Genomic DNA, 21482 nt, shown 5'->3' on the forward strand with positions numbered 1-21482 from the left:
TCTGGGAGGATTTTGGGGGATCCCTGAGGGGATTTTGGGTGTCCTGGATGAATTTTGGGGTATCCCAGAGGACTTTTGGGTGAATTTGGCGGATTTTGGGGATCCCTGAGTGGATTTGGGGGGGTCCTGGGTGGATTTTTGGGGTCCCAGGTGGATTTTGGGGGGTCCCAGGGTGGATTTTGGGGTCCCTGGGTGGATTTTGGGGGGTCCCTGGTGGATTTTTGGGGGATCCCTGAGGGGATTTTTGGGGGTCCCTGGTTGGATTTTGGGGGTCCCGGGTGGATTTTTGGGGTCCCTGAGGGGATTTTGGGGGTCCCGGGTGGATTTTTGGGGTCCCTGAGTGGATTTTTGGGGGTCCCTGGATGGATTTTGGGGCTCTGGGTGGATTTTTGGGGGTCCCAGGTGGATTTTGGGGGGTCCTGGGTGGATTTTTGGGGTCCTTGGATGGATTTTGGGGGGTCCCAGGTGGATTTTGGGGGGTCCCAGGGTGGATTTTGGGGGATCCCAGTTGGATTTTTGGGGTCTCAGGGTGGATTTTGGGGTCCCCACCGTCGCCCCTCCCCCCAGGTGCGGCGCAGCCTGCGATTGGCCGAGCGCAGAGGGGGCGGGGCCTCCGCCGGCCCCTCCCCCACGGAGAGGGGGCGTGGCCAAGCACCGAGGCCCTGCCCAACGCCCAAGCCCCGCCCCCAGAGGAGGCGGAGCCAATCGGGGGAGGGGCTTATGGTGACCCCGCCCTCTGTGCCCATAAAAGGAAGTGGGCGGGGCTCGACGGTGACCCCGCCCCCACAGGAGGAGGAGCCAGCAGGGGGCGCCAAGCGCAGGCTCCGCCCTCGGACGGCGCCGGGCCCCGCCCCCATCCGGGTAAGGGGGGAGCCAGTATGGACCAGTAGAGACCAGTATGGACTAGCATGGATTAGTAGAGACCAGTAACGACCAGTACAGAGCAGTACGGATCAGTAAAGACCAGTATGAGCCAGTACAGACCAGTAAAGACCAGTGTGAACCAATATGGACTAGTACAAACCAGTAAGCACCAAGACAAACCAGTAAAGAGCAGTATGGAGTGGTATGGACCAGTAGAAACTAGCATGGGCTAATACAGGCCAGTACAGACCAGTATGGACCACTACAGACCGATACAGACTAGTATGAACAAATAGAGACCATTATGGACCAGTACAAACCAGTACGGACCAATACAGATCAGTAGGGATCAGTATGGGCCAGTACAGACCAGCATGGAGCAGTACGGACCAGTAAAGACCAATATGGACTGCTATGGACCAGTAGAAACCAGCATGGGCTAGTGCAGGCTGCTACAGACCAGCATAAACTAGTACGGACCAGTACAGTCCAGTATAGACCCATACGGACCAATACAGACTGGTATGAATCAATAAAGACCCATATGGACTAGTGCAAACCAGTATGGACCAGTACAAACCAATATGGACCAGTACAAACCAGTATGGGCCAGTACAAACCAGTATGAACCAGTACGGACCAGCATGGACCAGTACGGACCCGTACAGACCAGTAGGGGCCAGTATGGACCAGTATGAACCAGTACAGGTCAGTATTGACCAGTGTGCATTAGTATGGACCAGTACAGACTAATGTGGACCAGTACGAACCACTATAGACCAGTATGGAACAATACGGACCAGGAGGGAACAGTGGGGACCAGGGGGACCAGTATGGACCAGTAGAAACCAGTATAGACCAGTATGGACTAATATGGACCGGTACGGACCCGTACAGACCCATACGGACTAGTATAGACCAGTATACACCAGTATGGACCAGTAGGGAGCTGTATGAACTAGTACAGGCCAATACAGATCATTAGAGGCCAGTATGGACCAGTATGAACCAGTACAGGCTGGTACAGACCAATAGAGACCAGTATTGAGCAGTACAAACCAGTAGGAACCAATATGGACCAGCAGAAGCCAGTACAACCCACTGCCCCCTCCAGTCGTCCTAGTACGGACCAGTAGGGACCAGTATGGACCAGTAGGGACCAGCGTGGACCAGTACGGACCAGTAGAAACCAGTATAGACCAGTATGGATTATTGTGGACCAGTACGGATCCGTACAAACCAATACAGACTAGTATAGACCAGTACACACCAGTATGGACCAGTAGGAAACTATGAACTAGTACGGGCCAATACAGACCATTAGAGACCAGTATGGACCAGTACAGACTGATTAGACCAGTAGAGACCAGTATTGAGCAATACAGACCAGTAAAAACCAGTATGGACTAGTATGGACCAACAGAAACCAGTACAGCCCACTGACCCCCCGCAGTCCTCCCAGTATGGACCAGTGCAGACCAGTACAACCCACTGACCCCCCCCAGTGACAGACCAGTGACCTCCCAGTGCTCCCAGTACGGACCAGTGCCCCTCCCAGTCCCCGCTCTTCCGGGGCTGGTGGCAGCTGCCCCTGTCCCCAACCTTCCCCAACCTGTCCCCAGTGTGTCCCCAACCCTCCAGGGGTGTCCCCAATGTGTCCCCAAACCCCCCAGGGGTGTCCCCAACCTGTCCCCAACGTGTCCCAGTGTCCCCCAGGTGTCCCCAACTCCCTCAGGGATGTCCCCAACGTGTCCCCAGCGTATCCCAGTGTCCCCTCCATGTCCCTGGGCCTGGTGGCACTCAGGGCTGTCCCCAATGTCCCCTCTGTGTCCCCTCGTGTCCCCAGGTGCTGTTCACGGGCCTGGTGGCCTCCCCGGCGCTGTTGGTGGCCCTGGGCACGCTGGGTGGCACCGAGGCCACGTCGGTGCACGACTGCAGCCACCTGGTGACCGACGGCGCCCGGCGGACGCTGAAGCTGCTCTGTGCCCTGGCCAGGGGCGTGCCCATCGTCACCCCCGAGTGGCTGCTCCAGGTGACACCGGGGACACTGGGGTGGCACTGGGGACATGGGGATAATCAGGGACATCAGGGGGACACTGGGGACACTGGGGGCTTGGGGACAATGAGATATTGGGGACATCGGGGACCTTGAGGACACTGGGGACAATCAGGGACATTGAGGGGACACTGGGGACATGGGGGTGGCACTGGGGGCTTGGGGACAATCAGGTATTGGGGACATTGGGGTGGCACTGGAGGAGTGGGGACATCCAGGGGGATTGGGGACAATGGGGACATTGGGGTGGCACTGGGGACACTGCAGCCCTGAGTGGCTGCTCCAGGTGACATCGGGGACATCGGGGGGGGTTGGGGACCATCAGGGACATCAGGGACATTGGTGTGGCACTGGGGGCTTGGGGACAATCAGGGACATTGAGGGGACACTGGGGTGGCACTGGGGACACTGCAGCCCTGAGTGGCTGCTCCAGGTGACATCGGGGGGACACTGGGGACATCAGGGGGACATTGGGGATGTTGGGGACATCAGGGTGGCACTGGGGTGGCACTGGGGCCTTGGGGACAATCAGGGACATTGGGGACACTGGGGTGGCACTGGGGACATGGGGGTGGCACTGGGGACACTGGGGACATCAGGGGTGGCACTGGGGTGGCACTGGGGGCTTGGGGACATTGGGACAATCAGGGACATTGGGGACAACAGAAGGGTCTCTGAGGACAAGGAAAGGGGACTTGGGGACACTGGGGTGGCCTTGGGGACATTGGGGACAATGGGGACACTGAGGATGGGGCACTTGGGGACACGGGGGTGGCCTCGGGGACATCGGGGGATGAGGGTGGCCTTGGGGACAGTGGGAGGGGCTTGGGGACACTGGGGTGGCTTTGGGGACAAGGAGGGGCTTGGCCTTGGGGACAGTGAGGTGGCTTGGGGACAATGGGGGGGGGTGGCCTTGGGGACAGTGGTGAGTGTGGGTGGCCGTGGGTGTCCCCTGTGTCCCCAGAGTTCCCACGGTGGCCCTGGGTGACCCTGCTGTCCCCAGAGTTCCCACGGTGACCCTGGTGTCCCCTGTGTCCCCAGAGTTCCCACGGTGGCCGCCCGCTGTCCCCAGCTCCGTTCCTGCCCCGGTGTCCCCCCCTCGGCCTCCGGCTGCGTTCGGCGCTGGCCCGGGCTCGGCGCCAGCCCCTGCTGCAGGTGACTGTCCCCAAATGTCCCCAAATGTCCCCAAATGTCCCCAAACCCAGCCCTGAGCCAGCCCCAGGCTCGGTGTCACCCCCCGCTGCAGGGGACTGTCCCCAAATGTCCCCAAATGTCCCCAATGGCCTCCCGATGTCCCCAACACCCTTTTGATGTCCCCAACCCCTTCAATGTCCCCCCACTGTCCCCAATGTCCCCTCAATCCCCCCAATCCCCCACTGTCCCCAAATGTCCCTGAATGTCCCCAATCCCCTCAATGTCCCCAACCCCCCAACGCCCCCAATCCCCCGATGTCCCTGGTGTCCCCAACCCCCAATGTCCCCAAGCCCTAATGTCCCTGAGTGTCCCCAATCCCCCAATGTCCCCAATGTCCCCAATCCTCTCAATGTCCCCACAATGTCCCCAACCCCCCGATGTCCCCAAGGCCCCGATGTCCCCGGTGTCCCTGAGTGTCCCCAAGCCCCCCCAATGTCCCCGATGTCCCCAAGTGTCCATAATTCCCTCAATGTCCCCAAACCCCCAATGTCCCCAAATGTCCCCAACCCCCCATGTCCCCAACACCTTCATTGTCCCCAACGTCCCCAAACCCCCAATGTCCCCAAACTCCCCAAGCCCCCAATGTCCCTGAGTGTCCCCAATGTCCCCAAACCCCCAATGTCCCTGAGTGTCCCCAATGTCCCCAATGTCCCCAAACCCCCAATGTCCCTGAGTGTCCCCAATGTCCCCAATGTCCCCAAACCCCCAATGTCCCTGAGTGTCCCCAGTGTCCCCATCATGTCCCCCAGCCCCAATGTCCCCAAGGCCCCGATGTCCCTGAGTGTCCGTAATTCCGTCAATGTTCCCAACTCCTTTGATGTCCCCAAATGTCCCCAAACCCCCAATGTCCCCAAACCCCCGATGTCCCCGTGTCCCCAATGTCCCCGTGTCCCCTGATGTCCCCGATGTCCCCATGTCCCTCAATGTCCCCAAGCCCCTGATGTCCCCCTGATGTCCCCAGCGCTGTCCCTGTGTCCCCCCAATGTCCCCGTGTTCCCCTGATGTCCACAATGTCCCCAGCGCTGTCCCTGTGTCCCCCCGATGTCCCCATGTCCCCGATGTCCCCCCGTGTTCCCCCGATGTCCCCAGCGCTGTCCTCGATGTCCCCGTGTGCCCCCCAATGTCCCCAGTGCTGTCCCCGTGTCCCCCCCGATGTCTCCAGCGCTGTCCCCAATGTTCCCCCGATGTCCCCCCGATGTCCCCAGCGCTGTCCCCGTGTCCCCAGGGCTATGGGGTTCACGTCACCCCCAGCGTGCGGCCGCGGCCCGAGGACATTCGGGACATCGTCACCTGCTGTGGGGGCACCTTCCTGCCCCGCCTGCCCCGGGGCCCTGCGGTGAGGGGACAGCGAGGGGACAGCGAGGGGACAGCGAGGGGACGGAGGGGACAGTGAGGGGACAGCAATGGGGACAGGGAGGGGACAGCGAGGGGACAGCGAGGGGACAGTGAGGGGACGGAGGGGACAGTGAGGGGACAGTGAGGGGACAGCAATGGGGACAGGGAGGGGACAGCGAGGGGACAGTGAGGGGACAGCGAGGGGACAGCAATGGGGACAGGGAGGGGACAGTGAGGGACACTGGGGGGACACTGGGGGGGATTGGGGACATTGGGGGGACACCAGAGGGGTCACTGGTGAGATTGGGGATGTTGGGGACGTGGGGACACTGGGGGGACACCGGGGGGATTGGGGGGACATTGGGGACAGCGAGAGTGTGGGGGACACTGGGGGGATTGGGGACAATGGGGACGGGGGTTTTGGGGACACTGGGGGGACATTGGGGGACACTGGGGGGATTGGGGACACGGGGGTGGGGGAGGTTTGGGGGTGTTGGGGACATTGAGGGGACATTTGGGGGGACATTGGGGGGTTTGGGGCCATTGAGGGGTTTGGGGACACTTGGGGACACTTGGGGACATTGGGGGGGTTTGGGGACGTTGGGGGTTCCTGGGGGATCCCGTTGGGGTTTGGGGGGAGCTGTGGGGGCTCCCGGGCACTGGGGGGGTTTTGGGGTGAGATTTGGGGTTTTTGGGGCTCCTCGCTGGCATTTTGGGGTTTCCCCACAGGGTTTTGGGCTGTTTCTCACTGGGGTTTTTGGGGTATTTTGGGGTATTTGGGGTTTCTCACTGGGGTTTTGGGGTATTTTGAGGTGTTTTGGGGTATTTGGGGGGTTTTGGGGACCTTTCTGGGGTTTTTGGGATTTGTCACCGGGATTTTGGGGGGTTTTGGGATTTGGGGGGGGGGGGGCTTTTGGGATATTTGGGGTTTCTCAATGGGGTTTTGGGGTCTTTTGGGGTGTTTTTGGGGTATTTGGGAGGGGTTTGGGCTATTTTGGGGGGTTTGGGGGGTTTTGGGGTATTTGGGGAGGTTGGGGTATTGGGGGGCTTTGGGCTATTTGGGGGTATTGGGGGGGGTTGGGGTATTTTGGGGTATTTGAGGTATTTCCGGGGTTTTTTTGGGATTTCTCACTGGGTTTTTGGGGTATTTGGGGGGGATTGGGGTATTTTGGGGTATTTGGGGGGTTTTGGGGTATTTGGGGGGGTTTGGAGCTATTTTGGGGTGATTGGGCTATTTGGGGGTATTTGGGGGGGGTTGGGGTATTTTGGGGTATTTCTGGGTTTTTTTTTTGATTTCTCACTGGGTTTTTGGGGTATTTTGGGGTACTTGGGGGGGGTTGGGGCATTTGGGGGGGTTTTGGGTTTTTTTGCGTGATTTGGGGTGGTTTGGGGGTTTTGGGGGGGTTTGGGCTATTTTGGGGTATTTGGGGAGGTTTGGGGGTATTTTGGGGCGGATTGGGGTATTTGGGGGGGTTGGGGTATTTTGGGCTGTTTTGGGGTATTTGGGGGGGTTGGGGGTATTTTGGGGGTGTTTTGGGCTATTTGGGGTGGTTTTGGGCTATTTCTGGGGGGGGTTGGGGTTTCTCACTGGGTTTCTGGGGTATTTTGGGGTATTTGGGGGGGTTTGGGGGTATTATGGGGGTTTTGGGGTATTTGGGCGGTTTTGGGCTATTTTGGAAGGTATTTTGGGGGGTTTTGGGCTACTTTGGGGGGGTTTGGGTTATTTTGGGAGGGGTTGGGCTATTTTTGGGCTATTTGGGGTGGTTTTGGGCTATTTCTGGGGGTGTTTTGGGGTTTCTCACTGGGCTTTTTCGGGGTGAGATTTGGGGTGCAGCCTTCCCCTGACCCCCCTGTGTCCCCCCGTTGCCTCCAGCCGCGGGTCCTGGTGGTCTCGTGTCAGCAGGACCGGGCTCTGTGGGCTCCGGCCGTGGCCGCGGGGCTGCCCCTGCTCTCGGCCGAGCAGCTCCTGGCGGGGGTCCTGCAGCAGCGCCTCGCCCTCCCCCCGCCCTCAAAACCCCCCAAAAAACCCCCAAAACACCCCCAAAAAGCCCCCCCAAAACCCCCCCAAAAACCCCAAAAAACCCCCCCAAAACCCCAAAAAACCCCACAAAAAAAACCCCAAAACCGCCCCCAAAAACCCCCCCAAAAACCCCAAAATCCCCCCCAAAAACCCCAAAATCCTCCCCAAAACCGTCCCCCAAAACCCCCGACCTCCCCCCAACCCCCCCCCTCGCGGCCCCCGCCCCAATTCGGGAGCTCGACCCCTCCCCCGAGTCCCCCCCGGACCCGCAGCGGGCGCAGACCCCCCCAAAATCCCCCCCGCGACCTCCCAAATTCGTGGACGCCCCAAAACCCCACCCCAAATACCCCAAAACGGCCCCAAAACGCCCCAAAACGGCCCCGGGGTGGTTCAGAGGGTCCTGAAGCCTTTTTGGGGGGTTCGACCCCTCCCCAGAGCCCCCCCAGGACCCGCAGTGGGCGCAGAACCCCCCAAAATCCCCCCCGGAGCCCGCGGAACCCCCCCAAAAAACCCCCGGGTTCAGGGACGGCCCAAAAAGCCCCAAACGTGCCCCAAAACGCCCGGAAACGGCCCCGGGACCCCCCCGCGGGTGCCGAGGGCGATTTTGGGGTCCCCGAGCCCCCCCCGAGCCCCCCCCGCACCCGGAGCCGCCGGGGACCCCCCCAGAGCCCCCAATAAAGTGAATTTTGGCAGCGCAGTTTGGGGCTTTTGGGGCTTTTTGGGGCTTTTTGGGGCTTTTGGGGGGAGCGGCAAAAATCCCGAATTTGGGGGGGGGGGGGGAAGGCGCAGGGCGGGTTTGGGCCCAGTTTATCCCAATTTATCCCAGTTTATCCCAGTTTGTCCCGATTCACTCTGTACCGGTTCAGGCCCAGTTTATCCCAGTTTATTCCAGTTTATCCCAGTTCACTCTGCACTGGTTTGGACCCAGTTTATCCCAGTTTGTCCCAGTTTATCCCGATTCACTCTGTACTGGTTCAGGCCCAGTTCATCCCAGTTTATTCCAGTTTGTCCCAGTTCACGCTGTACTGGTTCAGGCCCAGTTTGTCCCAGTTCATCCCAGTTCAGTCTGCACTGGTTTGGGCCTGGTTCGGGCCCAGTTCATCCCAGTTTATCCCAGTTCACTCTGCACTGGGTTGGGCCCAGTTTGTCCCAGTTTGTCCCAGTTTGTCCCAGTTCACTCTGCACTAGTTCAGGCCCAGTTTATCCCAGTTCACTCTGTACTGGTTCGGGCCCAGTTTATCCCAGTTCATCCCAGTTCACTCTGCACTGGTTCAGGCCCAGTTCATCCCAGTTTGTCCCAGTTCACTCTGCAGTGGTTCAGGCCCAGTTTGTCCCAGTTTGTCCCAGTTCACTCTGTACTGGTTCGGGCCCAGTTTATCCCAGTTCATCCCAGTTTATCCCAGTTCAGTCTGCCCTGGTTCGGGCCCAGTTCCGCCTTTAGCCCCGCCCCCTCCAGCCCCAGCCAATCAGCGCTCACCCCGCCTGGCACAGCAGCCAATGGCAGCGCGGGAGGGGGCGGGAGTTCGTCACCATGGGAACGAGCGAGCCGCGTCGCCAAGGCAACGGCCGAGGGCGCTTCCCGCTTCCTGTTCCCGCCCGCTGCCGCTCTCAGCCAATCAGCGCTCGCGGCGCGGGGCGCGCCGGCCAATGGGAGCGCGGCGGGGGCGGGAGCAGCGTTGCCATGGGGACGGGCTCGCGCGGTCGCCATGGCAACGGGGGCGGCCGGGCCTGAGGCGGAAAAAGCGGGAAAAAGGTAAAAAATCAATCAAAAAAAGCGCTTTTTGTGTGGGGATGGGAGGGACTGGGAGGGACTGGGGGGGGACGGGTGGGGACTGGGAGGGACTGGGGGCGACTGGGGATAGCGCGGACCCCCCTGGGGACACTGGGATCCCCTCAGGATGCTCGCGGGGCCTTTGGGCAGCCGAGGTTTCCCTGCCAGGACCCCGTGCCCCCGTCAGGAGCCTGGTTCACCCTTCCAGAGCCCCATTTACTCTTCCAGGACCCCCCTAAGCTCCCATTTACATCCTCAGGACCCTGATTTGCCCTTCCAGGACCCCCCTCAGACCGCATTAACCCCCCCCCCCTCAGGCTCCGCTTTCCCTTTCAGGACCCCGTTATCCCCTCCAGACCTCATTTACCCTTCCCCGACCCCCTTCACCCCCTCAGAACCCCGATTTACCCTTCCGAGCCCCCCCCAGCGCCTCATTTCCCCTTCCAGGACCCGATTCCCTTTAGGCCCCGCCCCCGAGCTCTGATTGGTCCATTCACCAGGTGGGCGGGGCGCCGAGCGTCGCCCCGCCCATCCCTCCCTAAGGCGCCCTATCAGCGAGGGGCGGGGCTTGCGGGCCGCCGCCTCTGATTGGCCGGCGCGGAGGGGACGCCGCGCGCTGATTGGCTGAGACGGGAGCGCGGGAAAGCGGCGGCGGCGGCGGCGCCGCCTTCCCGGCGTGCACCGCGCGGGGAACTGGGAGGTACTGGGGGGACTGGGAGCGACTGGGAGGGACTGGGGAGGGGGAACCGGGGGTTACTGGGGCCGGGGACCGGCTGTACTGGTCCGTACTGGTCCTTACTGGGAGCTCTCCCCTCACAGGTCGCCCATGGCCGAGCCCCGCCCGGGCCCGCGGGGCCCTCCCAGTGCTCCCAGTTCCTCCCAGTTACCCCCTCCCAGTGCTCCCAGGGCCTCCCAGTTACCCCCTCCCAGTGCTCCCAGTGCCTCCCAGTGCTCCCAGTTACCCCCTCCCAGTGCCTCCCAGTGCTCCCAGTTACCCCCTCCCAGTGCCTCCCAGTGCTCCCAGTTACCCCCTCCCAGTCTGGGGGGCCTCGTTCCTCCCTCCCACTTCGTGCTGCGCCCCAGGTGAGACTCCCAGGAACCTCCCAGTAACTTCCCAGTGCCCCCATTCCCCCTCCCAGTACCCCCATTTCCCCTCCCAGTGCTCCCAGTGCCCCCATTTCCCCCTCCCAGTGCCCCCATTTCCCCTCCCAGTGCTCCCAGTGCCCCCATTCCCCCTCCCAGTGCTCCCAGTGCCCCCATTCCCCCTCCCAGTGCTCCCAGTGCCCCCATTCCCCCTCCCAGTGCCTCCATTCCCCCTCCCAGTGCTCCCAGTGCCCCCATTCCCCCTCCCAGTGCTCCCAGTGCCCCCATTCCCCCTCCCAGTGCTCCCAGTGCCCCCATTTCCCCCTCCCAGTGCCCCCATTCCCCCTCCCAGTGCTCCCAGTGCTCCCATTCCGTCCTCCCAGTACCCCCAGTACCCCCATTCCCCCCTCCCAGTGCTCCCAGTACCCCCATCCCCCCTCCCAGTGCTCCCAGTAATCCCAGTAACCCCATTTCCCCTTCCCAGGTCCCTGGAGGCGGAGCTTGAGGCCCTGAGGGGGCGTGGCCAGCGCTTGGAGGCAGAGCTTGAGATCGAGAGGGGGCGGAGCCTCGCGCTGGGGGCGGAGCTTGCTGAGGAAAGGGGGCGGGGGCAGCGCATGGGGGCGGAGCTTGAGACCCTGAGGGGGCGTGGCCAGCGTGTGGAGGCGGAGCTTGCTGAGGAAAGGGGGCGGAGCCAGCGCCTGGAAGCGGAGATTGAGTCCGAAAGGGGGCGGGGGCAGCGCTTGGAGGCGGAGCTTGTTGAGGAAAGGGGGCGTGGTCTCGCCCTGGAGGCGGAGCTTGCTGAGGAAAGGGGGCGTGGCCGGCGCCTGGAGGCGGAGCTCGAGGCCGAAAGGGGGCGGAGCCTCGCGCTGGGGGCGGAGCTCGCGGCCGAAAAGGGGCGGGGCCAAGTCCTGGAGGAGGAGCTCGCGGCCTGGAGGGGGCGGGGCCTCGGCACGGAGGGGGCGGAGCCAAGCCCAGAGCAGGTGAGGCCTCCCAGTGCTCCCAGTAACGCCCCAGTGACTCCCATTTAACCCCCCCAGTGCTCCCAGTAACGCCCCAGTGACTCCCATTTAACCCCCCCAGTGCTCCCAGTAACGCCCCAGTGACTCCCAGTTACCCCCCCAGTGCTCCCAGTAACGCCCCAGTGACTCCCAGTTACCCCCCCCCAGTGCTCCCAGTAACGCCCCAGTGACTCCCAGTTACCCCCCCCAGTGCTCCCAGTAACGCCCAGTAACGCCCCCAGTGACTCCCAGTAACGCCCCACTGACTCCCAGTGCTCCCAGTAATGCCCCCAGTAACGCCCCCAGTAACGCCCCCAGTGACTCCCAGTAACGCCCCCAGTAGCTCCCAGTTACCCCCCCAGTGATGCCCAGTAACTCCCTGTTATCCCACCAGTAACTCCCAGTTACGCCCAGTTACCTCCCCAGTGACTCCCAGTTACCTCCCAGTAACTCCCAGTGACTCCCAGTAACTCCCAGTAACGCCCAGTTACCCCCCCAGTGTTTCCAGTAGCGCCCACTTACCCCCCAGTGACTCCCAGTGCTCCCAGTAACGCCCAGTGACTCCCAGTTACTCCCCCAGTAACTCTCAGTTACCTCCCCAGTGACGCCCAGTAATGCCCAGTAACTCCCAGTTACCCCCCCAGTAACTCCCACTTACCCTGCCAGTGACTCCCAGGAACTCCCAGTGACTCCCAGTTACCCCCCCAGTGCTCCCAGTAATGCCCAGTAACTACCAGTTACCCCCCCAGTGCTCCCAGTAACACCCAGTGACCTCCCAGTAACTCCCAGTAACGCCCAGTTACCCTGCCAGTAACTCCCAGTGACTCCCAGTTACGCCCCAGTAACTCCCAGTAACGCCCAGTTACCCCCTCAGTGACTCCCAGTTACGCCCAGTGCCCTCCCAGTAACGGCCAGTAGCGCCCAGTTACCCCCCTAGTGATTCCCAGTTACCTCCCAGTGACTCCCAGTAACTCCCAGTGACTCCCAGTAACCCCTCCCGTGCTCCCAGTCTCTCCCAGTCCCCCCCACCTGGGAGAACTGGGAGGGACTGGGGGGAGACCGGGGGTCCCAGGTCCATTTTTGGGTGCCCAGGTGAGGTTTTGGGTGCCCAGGTGAGTTTTTGGGTGCCCAGGTGCATTGTTTGGTGCCCAGGTGAGTTTTTGGGTGCCCAGGTGCATTGTTTGGTGCCCAGGTGAGTTTTTGGGTGCCCAGGTGAGTTTTTGGGTGCCCAGGTGCATTGTTTGGGTGCCCAGGTGAGTTTTTGGGTGCCCAGGTGCATTGTTTGGGTGCCCAGGTGAGTTTTTGGGTGCCCAGGTGCATTGTTTGGGTGCCCAGGTGAGTTTTTGGGTGCCCAGGTGCATTGTTTGGTGCCCAGGTGAGTTTTTGGGTGCCCAGGTGAGGTCTTGGTGCCCAGGTGAGTTTTTGGGTGCCCAGGTGCATTGTTTGGTGCCCAGGTGAGTTTTTGGGTGCCCAGGTGAGTTTTTGGGTGCCCAGGTGCATTGTTTGGGTGCCCAGGTGAGTTTTTGGGTGCCCAGGTGAGTTTTTGGGTGCCCAGGTGCATTGTTTGGGTGCCCAGGTGAGTTTTTGGGTGCCCAGGTGAGGTTTTGGGTGCCTAGGTGAGTTTTTGGGTGCCCAGGTGCATTGTTTGGGTGCCCAGGTGCTGCTGCGGCGCTGGCGCCGGAAGGTTCTGGAGCTGCTGCTGCGGCTGAGCCTGAGCAGGGGAGAGGAGCAGCGGCTGCGGGAGCAGGTGGGGACGGACGGACGGACGGACGGACAGAGAGGGGACAGAGAGGGGACAGGTGGGGACGGACGGACGGACGGACGGACAGAGAGGGGACAGGGGGACAGAGAGGGGACAGGTGGGGACGGACAGACGGACAGACAGGGGGATGGGGGGGATGGACGGACGGACGGACAGAGCGGGGTGGAACAGACAGACGGATGGACGGGGGGGACAGAGGGACGGGGGGGACAGACGGACGGACAGAGAGGGGATGGATGGACAGAGGGACAGAGGGGACACCTGGGGCCATGTGGGGACATTTTGGGACACTTTGGGGACATTTTGGGACATTTTGGGGACACTTTGGGACATTCTGGGGACATTTTGGGGACACTTGGGGGACACTTTTGTGGCCCTCGGTGACACTTGGTGGCCCTTGGTGACACTTTGGTGGCCCTCAGTGGCCCTCGGTGGCACTTTGGGACACTTTGGTGACACTTTGGGACACTTTTGTGGCCCTCGGTGACACTTGGTGGCCCTTGGTGGCCCTGGGTGGCCCTCGGTGACCCCGGGCCCGCTCCGTGCCCAGGCCGTGTCCCGGGAGCGGCGCCGGGCGGAGGCGGCCGAGGAGGCCCTGGGGGAACTGGGCCGGGCCCTGAGCCGGTACTGGGGGAACTGGGAGGGACTGGGAGGGAACTGGGAGGGGATTGGGAGGGACTGGAATGGAACTGGGAGGGGAGTGGGAGGGACTGCGAGGGGATTGGGAGGGACTGGGATGGAACTGGGAGGGAACTGGGAGGGGATTGGGGGAGAATGTGAGGGACTGGGGGTGACTGGGGGCACTGGGAGGGACTGGGATGGAACTGGGAGGGACTGAGAGGGACTGGTGGCACTGGGAGGTCACTGGTGGCACTGGGAGGTCACTGGTGGCACTGGGAGGTCACTGGTGGCACTGGGAGGGGACTGGTGGCACTGGGAGGGCACTGGTGGCACTGGTGGCACTGGGAGGGCACTGGTGGCACTGGGAGGGCACTGGGAGGGGACTGGTGGCACTGGTGGCACTGGGAGGGCACTGGGAGGGGACTGGTGGCACTGGGAGGGCACTGGGAGGGGACTGGTGGCACTGGTGGCACTGGGAGGGCACTGGTGGCACTGGTGGCACTGGGAGGGCACTGGGAGGGGACTGGTGGCACTGGGAGGGCACTGGTGGCACTGGGAGGGCACTGGTGGCACTGGTGGCACTGGGAGGGCACTGGGAGGGGACTGGTGGCACTGGGAGGGCACTGGTGGCACTGGGAGGGCACTGGTGGCACTGGTGGCACTGGGAGGGCACTGGTGGCACTGGGAGGGCACTGGGAGGGCACTGGGAGGTCACTGGTGGCACTGGGAGGGGACTGGTGGCACTGGTGGCACTGGGAGGGCACTGGTGGCACTGGTGGCACTGGTGGCACTGGGAGGGCACTGGTGGCACTGGTGGCACTGGTGGCACTGGTCTGTCCCTCCCCCAGGCTCTGGGGCTCCCAGGCCGAGCTCAGCGCGGCCCTCGGGGCCCTGGGGACCCTCAGCGAGCGCCTGGAACGGGCCGGGCACCGAGTGACGGGTGGGGACACCCGGGGGACACCTGGGGACAATGGGGGACAGCTGGGGACATCCTGGGGACACCTGGGGAGGGGCTGGGGACACCTTGGGGACACCCAGAGGGGTTGGGGGCACCTTGGGGGGGGACTTTGGGGACATTTTGGGGACAGCTGGGGGGGTTGGGGACACTTTGGGGGCATTGAGGGGACACTGGGGACACCTGGGGGATGTTTGGGACACCTTGGGGACACCTGGGGGGGGTTGGGACACCTTGGGGACACCTGGGGACATTTTGGGGACACTGGGGACAGTTTGGGGGCGCTGGGGACACTCTGGGGGCGCTGGGGACATTCTGGGGGCGGCGGTGCCCGGTGTCCCCATGCCAGTGTCCCCTGTCCCCAGCGCTGGTGGCCTCGGGGCGGCTCCGGTGGCAGCGGGAGCCAGAGGGGACAGCGGGGGACAGCGGGTGAGTGGCACTGGGGTGGCACTGGGGACACTGGGGTGGCACTGGGGACAGCGGGGGACAGCGGGTGAGTGGCACCGGGGACACCGGGGTGGCACTGGGGACAGTGGGGTGGCACTGGAGACAGCGGGGTGGCACTGGGGTGGCCTTGGGGACACTGGGGACAGCAGGTGAGTGGCACCGGGGTGGCACTGGGGACACCGGGGTGGGACTGGGGACACTGGGGACAGCGGGGTGGCACTGTGGTGGCACTGGGGACAGCGGGGACAGCAGGGAGTGGCACCGAGGTGGCACTGGGGACTCTGTGGTGGCACCGGGAGCACTGGGGTGCCATTGTGGTGCCACTGGGGACACTGTGGTGGCACTGGGGACAGCAGGGGGGTGGCACCGGGGCCATCGGTGACCCCGGGGGTGACGCGGAGCCTTTGTCCCCTGTGCCCCCTGTGTCCCCTTTGTCCCCTGTGTCCCCTGTGTCCCCTGTGTCCCCAATGTCCCCTGTGTCCCCTGTGTCCCCAGCACGGCGGCCCCAGAGGCGAGGTGGCACCGGGGTGGCACCGAGGGTGGCTCTGTCCCCGTGTCACCCCCCCGGTGTCCCCTTGAGGCCACCAAGGGAAGGGACGGGACCGGAGCAGCCGCGGGCACAGGTGGGTGCGGCCCCGAATGTGTCCCCGAGCGTGTCCCCAAATGTGTCCCCAAACGTCCCCAAACGTGTCCCCTCGCGTGTCCCTCGCGTGTCCCCGAGTGTCCCTGGCTGTCCCCGCAGGGTCCCTGGGCCCGTGGCTGTCGCAGCTCCAGGCCCTCGGGGCCGCCATCCTCGGGGACAGCGGGGCCACCGTGGGGCCACCTCGGCCAGCGGCGGCACGGGGGGCGCTGGCCCCGATGGCCCCGATGGCCCCAGTGTCCCCCACGGGGCTGACCCCGGTGACGTCATCGGGGACAGCGGTGATGTCATCGGGGACGTTGACGACGGCGCGGGGATGGCGATGACGTCACGGCCCCGTCACGGCTCTCTGGGGTCCTGGCAGGGAAACCTCGGCTGCCCAACGGCCCCGCGAGCATCCTGAGGGGATCCCAGTGCTCCCAGTCCCTCCCAGTCCCTCCCATCCCCACACAAAAAGCGCTTTCTTTGATTGATTTTTTACCTTTTTCCCGCTTTTTCCGCCTCAGGCCCGGCCGCCCCCGTTGCCATGGCGACCGCGCGGGCCCGTCCCCATGGCAACGCTGCTCCCGCCCCCGCCGCGCTCCCATTGGCCGGCGCGCCCCGCGCCGCGAGCGCTGATTGGCTGAGAGCGGCAGCGGGCGGGAACAGGAAGCGGGAAGCGCCCTCGGCCGTTGCCATGGCGACGCGGCCCGCTCGTTCCCATGGTGACGGAACTCCCGCCCCCTCCCGCGCTGCCATTGGCTGCTGTGCCAGGCGGGGTGAGCGCTGATTGGCTGGAGCTGGAGGGGGCGGGGCTAAAGGCGGAACTGGGCCCGAACTAAGCTGGGATAAACTGGGCCTGAACCAGTGCACAGTAAACTGGGATAAACTGGGATAAACTGGGCCCGAACCACTGCAGAGTGAACTGGGATGAACTGGGATAAACTGGGCCTGAACCAGTGCAGAGTGAACTGGGACAAACTGGGATAAACTGGGCCCGAACCAGTGCAGAGTGAACTGGGATAAACTGGGACAAACTGGGACAAAGTGGGCCCAGAGCTCTGAACTGGTCCCAGGGCCCCAAACCCTGAACCCACCTCACACAGCCCAACCAGTCCATACTGGTCCGTGCTGGTCCATACTGGTCCACACCGGTCTATCCATTCCAGTCCATCTGTGCTGGTCCATACTGGTTCATACTGGTCCATACCGGTCCATCCACGTCAATACTGGCCCATACTGGTCTCTACTGGCCCATACTGGTCTCTACTGGCCCATACCGGTCCATCCATGTCCATACCAGTCCATACCGGTCCATACTGGTCCATACTGGTTCATGCTGGTCTATCCATGTCCATCCAAACCTCACCCAGAACCCTCCAGGACCCCCTGGGACCCCCCAGACCCTCCAAAATCTTCCTTTGAACCCCCCAGGACCCTCCAGGACCCCCCAAATCCCCCCGGGACCCCCCAAGATCCCCCCTAGAACCCTCCAGGACCCCCTCGCACCCCCCGAAATCCCCCCCAGGACCCCAAACCCCCCCCCCCAGCCCTGCCGGCAGCTCCGAGTGGTGACGTCAGCAAAGCACCGCCTCTTCTGGGATGACGTCACCACTTAAACCACGCCCCTCCTTCCCTTTCCCCCCGGTTGGGGACATTCGGGGACATTCGGGGGGTCCTGGGGACACCGGGGGGGCCTCGGGGACGCGTCACTGCCGGCCCTGGGTGTCCCCAACTCTGCCCAGGTGTCCCCAGGTGTCCCCAAGGTTCTCAGGTGTCCCCAGGTGTCCCCGGGTGTCCCCAACCCTGCCCAGGTGTCCCCCAGTCCTGGTCCTGCTGTCCCCGGGTGTCCCCAGGTGTCCCCAGTGCTGATTTTGATGTCCCCAGGTGTCCCCAAGGATCTCAGGTGTCCCCAGCCCTGCCCAGGTGTCCCTTAGCCCCCCCTCAACCCCATCCCCGATGTCCCCAATGTCCCCAGGTGTCCCCCCCAGCCCCGGGTCCTGCTGTCCCCAGGTGTCCCCGAGGTTCTCAGGTGTCCCCAGGTGTCCCCCAGTCCGGGTGTCCTCCGATGTCCCCAACTGTCGGAGCTTTGGGCTGGGTCGGACGGTCGGGACGGACGGAGACGAGAGATCTCTGCAGTCAGATCTTGGAACATGCGGTTTATTGCAAAGGGCGTGGGTACAGGGGCACTGCTTAGAGCTGCAGATGGCAGCTCGGAGCAGGCCCAGGAGAGCGAGAGAGTAAAGTGAGAGCAAGTAGGTGAGAGCAGAGTAAGAGTGAGCCAAGAGGAAGTAAGAGAGGGGGGCCGAAGTCCTCGTTACACTACAATAAATCATCTTCCTTGCTGGATATTCTGATTTTCACTGGCCAATCTCGTCCGAGGTACAAACCCTATCGCATTTACACGCAGCCTGTAAGAGTTCTTACATTGCCATAGAGTGTTACACTTTCACTCCTAAAAACGGCTCTTTGGGGCCCTTCTGCTGAGCTGGTGGGGTCTGCTCTGACCCTTGGACCTGCCTGCGAGCAGAGGGTGCTGTTCAATCAAGAGGGGATTCCCTTCCGTCGGCCACACCATTGTTTTCCAGGTGTTCAGTAACGAGGACTCGGTATCCCAAAGGTGCCCTTCGTTTATCGGTTCCATATTCCCAAAATCTTTTGTCAGGCAATCATATTTATAAGGCTTTCCTGTTTCATCTTCCCCAACATCTCCCCCGTTCTGATGAACAACTAAGATATTAGACACAGCCCTACTCATCATTTTTTGCACACACTGAAGTATACAAGATACTGCTACTAAAACTATAATTCTTACTACTAGAATAATCAAGCCTATTTTACAGAGTTCCCTTAGCCAGGGTGCAAAGCTCCAACCATCAAACAAACTGTCTAGCCAAGACGGGTCATCTGTTGTAATTTGGTTAGCGAGGTCCCTTAGGTTTTGTAACTGTTTGTGAATGGAAACAGAATGATCGGATAAGTTCATACAGCATAGTCCTTCAAAATCTTCACAGCCATGCCCATGTGCTAATAAAAGATAATCAATGGCAGCTCTATTTTGTAAAGTGGCATGTCTGACTGCTTCCTCATCGGTTAATAAGTCACTGATCATAGTAGAGGTGGCATTTACCTCCTTGCTGAGCCAACATCCCAACTTGTTTAACTGTTTTAATGCAATTGAGGAACTTAACTGAGGTAGAAAGATGCTCGCAACAATTGATTTTTCAGAGTTCCAAGGGTGAAAGTCACTATCACAGTCGCTCTCATACTGATGTCCCCAGGAGGATCTAATCTTTCTGCTTTTCTTTTTGGTTACTTCTTTGACACTGGGAGCAATAATTGTAAGTTGTCCCAGAGCACAAGGACCACCATCTATTTTTGAAGGTATACCTTGCCAGGCTCTGTCTCCACAGATGAGCCAAATTCCTCTAGGGAATCGAATAGGAAGTTTGTTAAAACGATCTGCATGAGGTTCGTCATATATAAGAAGCTTTGCTTGATTGCACCAAGAGGTTTTATTGCTATAAGCTGGGTGATATGGGGTAATGTTTAAATGAGGACCGTTTTCTCCTAGAAAGTGAAAGAAATAGCAGGTATCCATAGTTAACGAGCCTAGGATTTCTAGCTCTGGAAGGTCAGATTTATCAATTTTAGAATTATCAATATAAGTTTGGTATTTATGGCTGGTAGTTGGAGATACTTGATGATCGTCGTATGGCCAGTACTTCTCAAGAGTAACATTACCAAAACCTTCTGGAAAAGGTATTCCAACTGAACAGGTTGAGAAAGGTTTGTCAGGGCTTGTGTCAGACAGACAGATGGTATCGGAGCCTGCAGATTTGGCTAAAGCAACCCAGACATTTTCCTTCGGTTGATTTACAGGTAAAGCTTCACTACAAAAACTAAAACAAAAGAATAAAAGCAACGTGCAGGCGCGCAAATGAGAAAACTCCATTCTTTCCTTGAGCTGTTTTTGGCAGATCCCTTTCTTCTGGTGATTCTGCGCAGCTCAGGTCTGGCTGCTTCCTTCCCGGCTTCCACCGGCAGGGTCACCGGCTGCTGGGGAGGTGTCGGCGGGCTTTGACGCCTGCTGCGGCTTCACGTGTTTTGCCGGAACCCACTCGAGCCCTCCCCCTGCTATCGGAAGAAGCCTTGCTCTCCCTTTGATGATGATCTGAGACATCACTTCTAAAGGTGCGAGGATTGTCTTTGGCGACCTTGGGTGTTTGGGGGGCCACTACTTGTTGCGTCAGGCGATGGCGTTGCGCGCTCGTGTTGGAGTTCTTCGGGCTGTGTTTTCCACTTGTGTCTTGTCTGGATCGGCACTGCCAGGCAAGATGCTTTCCCTTCTTGCAGATAGAGCAGCGATCCGGTGCTTGCGCACCCCTTTGGAGTTCCGGGCAGTTCCTCATGACATGGCCGGGTTTTTTACGGAAGTAGCAAGGTCCTGAAGTTACAGCAGCTCGCATAACAGCCACGGTGTTGCCTTGTTGCTGCGAGTTTAGATGCAAGGCAGCCAGGATTTCAGTAAGTTTTTGCTCTCGTGCTTCTGCTTGTGCTGCCTGTGCAGCTGCTTGCGCTGTTTGAGCTGTCAGAGCCCTCTCAATTTTTTCTCCTAGAGCTTTCCCAAGTTCATTTGCTTGGATAGTTGCCACCTGCTGTGGACCTCCTATTTTGCTACAGGCATCAATCATCTCAGGCACTGTGGGTCTTTCTTTTCCCAGAGTTTTGATAGCTTTTTTGCATTCCTCATTGGCATTGTTTTCAATAATGTCCCGTATCATTATTGGGCGAGCTATGTCGTCACTGCATTGCCGTTCTGCTGCTTGGATGACCCGGTCCACAAATGTGGTGAATGGTTCAGACAACTCTTGGCTAATGAGATTATAGGCTTTCTCAAAACTTCCTGCAGGCTGAATTTGCAAGAAGGCTTTGCGAGCCATCTTTTTGATGTCATCCAATGCTGTTTTGGGTAAATTTATTTGATTGTCATTTTGATCATCAGGATGGTCACCAGTCAGCTTAGATATGACAAGGGTACGAAGGTCTGCGTCAGTACTTTGTTTATAAGTGGCCAGTACCCCTGCAAGCAGTCTCTTCCATTTGAATTCCCATAGCATATATTGTGAGTCTGTGAGAATTATACTAGCAAGATTTTTACAGTCATTTGGTATGAGTGTATGTCCTTCCAGGGTACTTTTCAGCAGTTGCTTGAAGTATGGAGAGCAGATACCACTGTCCTTTATTGCTTTCCGCAACTCTTTAATCTCATGGTGTGGGATAGCTTGCCATGTCCTAGGACCACCAGCTTGCTGGCTGAATAGCACAGGCATAGCTAAAGGATTTAGATTTTCCTCTTTGCAAATCTGGCGTCTGACTTCATGCCAGTCCGTTAATTGAAAATTATTAAAACATTTTTGGGAGTTTTCTACTTTTGGGATTAATGCGGGCGAATTTTCAGGGTTTAGTGTCTCTTTTTGGGTTGAGAAATCTGTCCCAAACACTGGGGGGACTCCGGAGCTGTTTGGGAACAGACTTAGTTCTTTTTCGGCATTGTTTTGTGTTGCGATTAAGGGGTTGGCATTTGCAGGGGCAAAACAGTTCTCAGTCTGTCCTGTATTTATAAAAGCAGGTGTCATATTCCACCCTCCCCCTCCTCGTTGCACGGCTTGTGTGCCTGGCTGTGGCAGTGCGATCGATTGGTGATACAAAGTAGTCCCATTCGGTGCCAGGAGCGCGGAGGGCGATAGCGCGGCT

At 60.3% G+C, this 21482-nt stretch overlaps 1 protein-coding gene across 1 annotated transcript in view; it reads left to right on the forward strand.

Moving 5' to 3' along the window:
* Positions 1 to 21482, forward strand: part of MDC1 (mediator of DNA damage checkpoint 1) — a gene marked incomplete at its 3' end in the record, with an annotated part of 41156 nt that overhangs the window by 4171 nt on the left and 15503 nt on the right. The window contains exons 3-15 of the mRNA XM_082300075.1: positions 568 to 861; positions 2711 to 2896; positions 3962 to 4075; positions 5340 to 5450; positions 7323 to 7496; positions 10256 to 10323; positions 10808 to 11303; positions 12979 to 13068; positions 13634 to 13707; positions 14553 to 14644; positions 15025 to 15088; positions 15602 to 15729; positions 15849 to 16027. Of these exons, the coding sequence (XP_082156201.1) occupies positions 568 to 861; positions 2711 to 2896; positions 3962 to 4075; positions 5340 to 5450; positions 7323 to 7496; positions 10256 to 10323; positions 10808 to 11303; positions 12979 to 13068; positions 13634 to 13707; positions 14553 to 14644; positions 15025 to 15088; positions 15602 to 15729; positions 15849 to 16027 (2070 nt within the window). The remainder of the gene's footprint in view (positions 1 to 567; positions 862 to 2710; positions 2897 to 3961; positions 4076 to 5339; positions 5451 to 7322; positions 7497 to 10255; positions 10324 to 10807; positions 11304 to 12978; positions 13069 to 13633; positions 13708 to 14552; positions 14645 to 15024; positions 15089 to 15601; positions 15730 to 15848; positions 16028 to 21482) is intronic.

This window comes from Coloeus monedula (assembly GCF_965178545.1).
Source record: "Coloeus monedula genome assembly, chromosome: 36".
NCBI classification, from domain to species: Eukaryota; Metazoa; Chordata; class Aves; order Passeriformes; family Corvidae; genus Coloeus; species Coloeus monedula.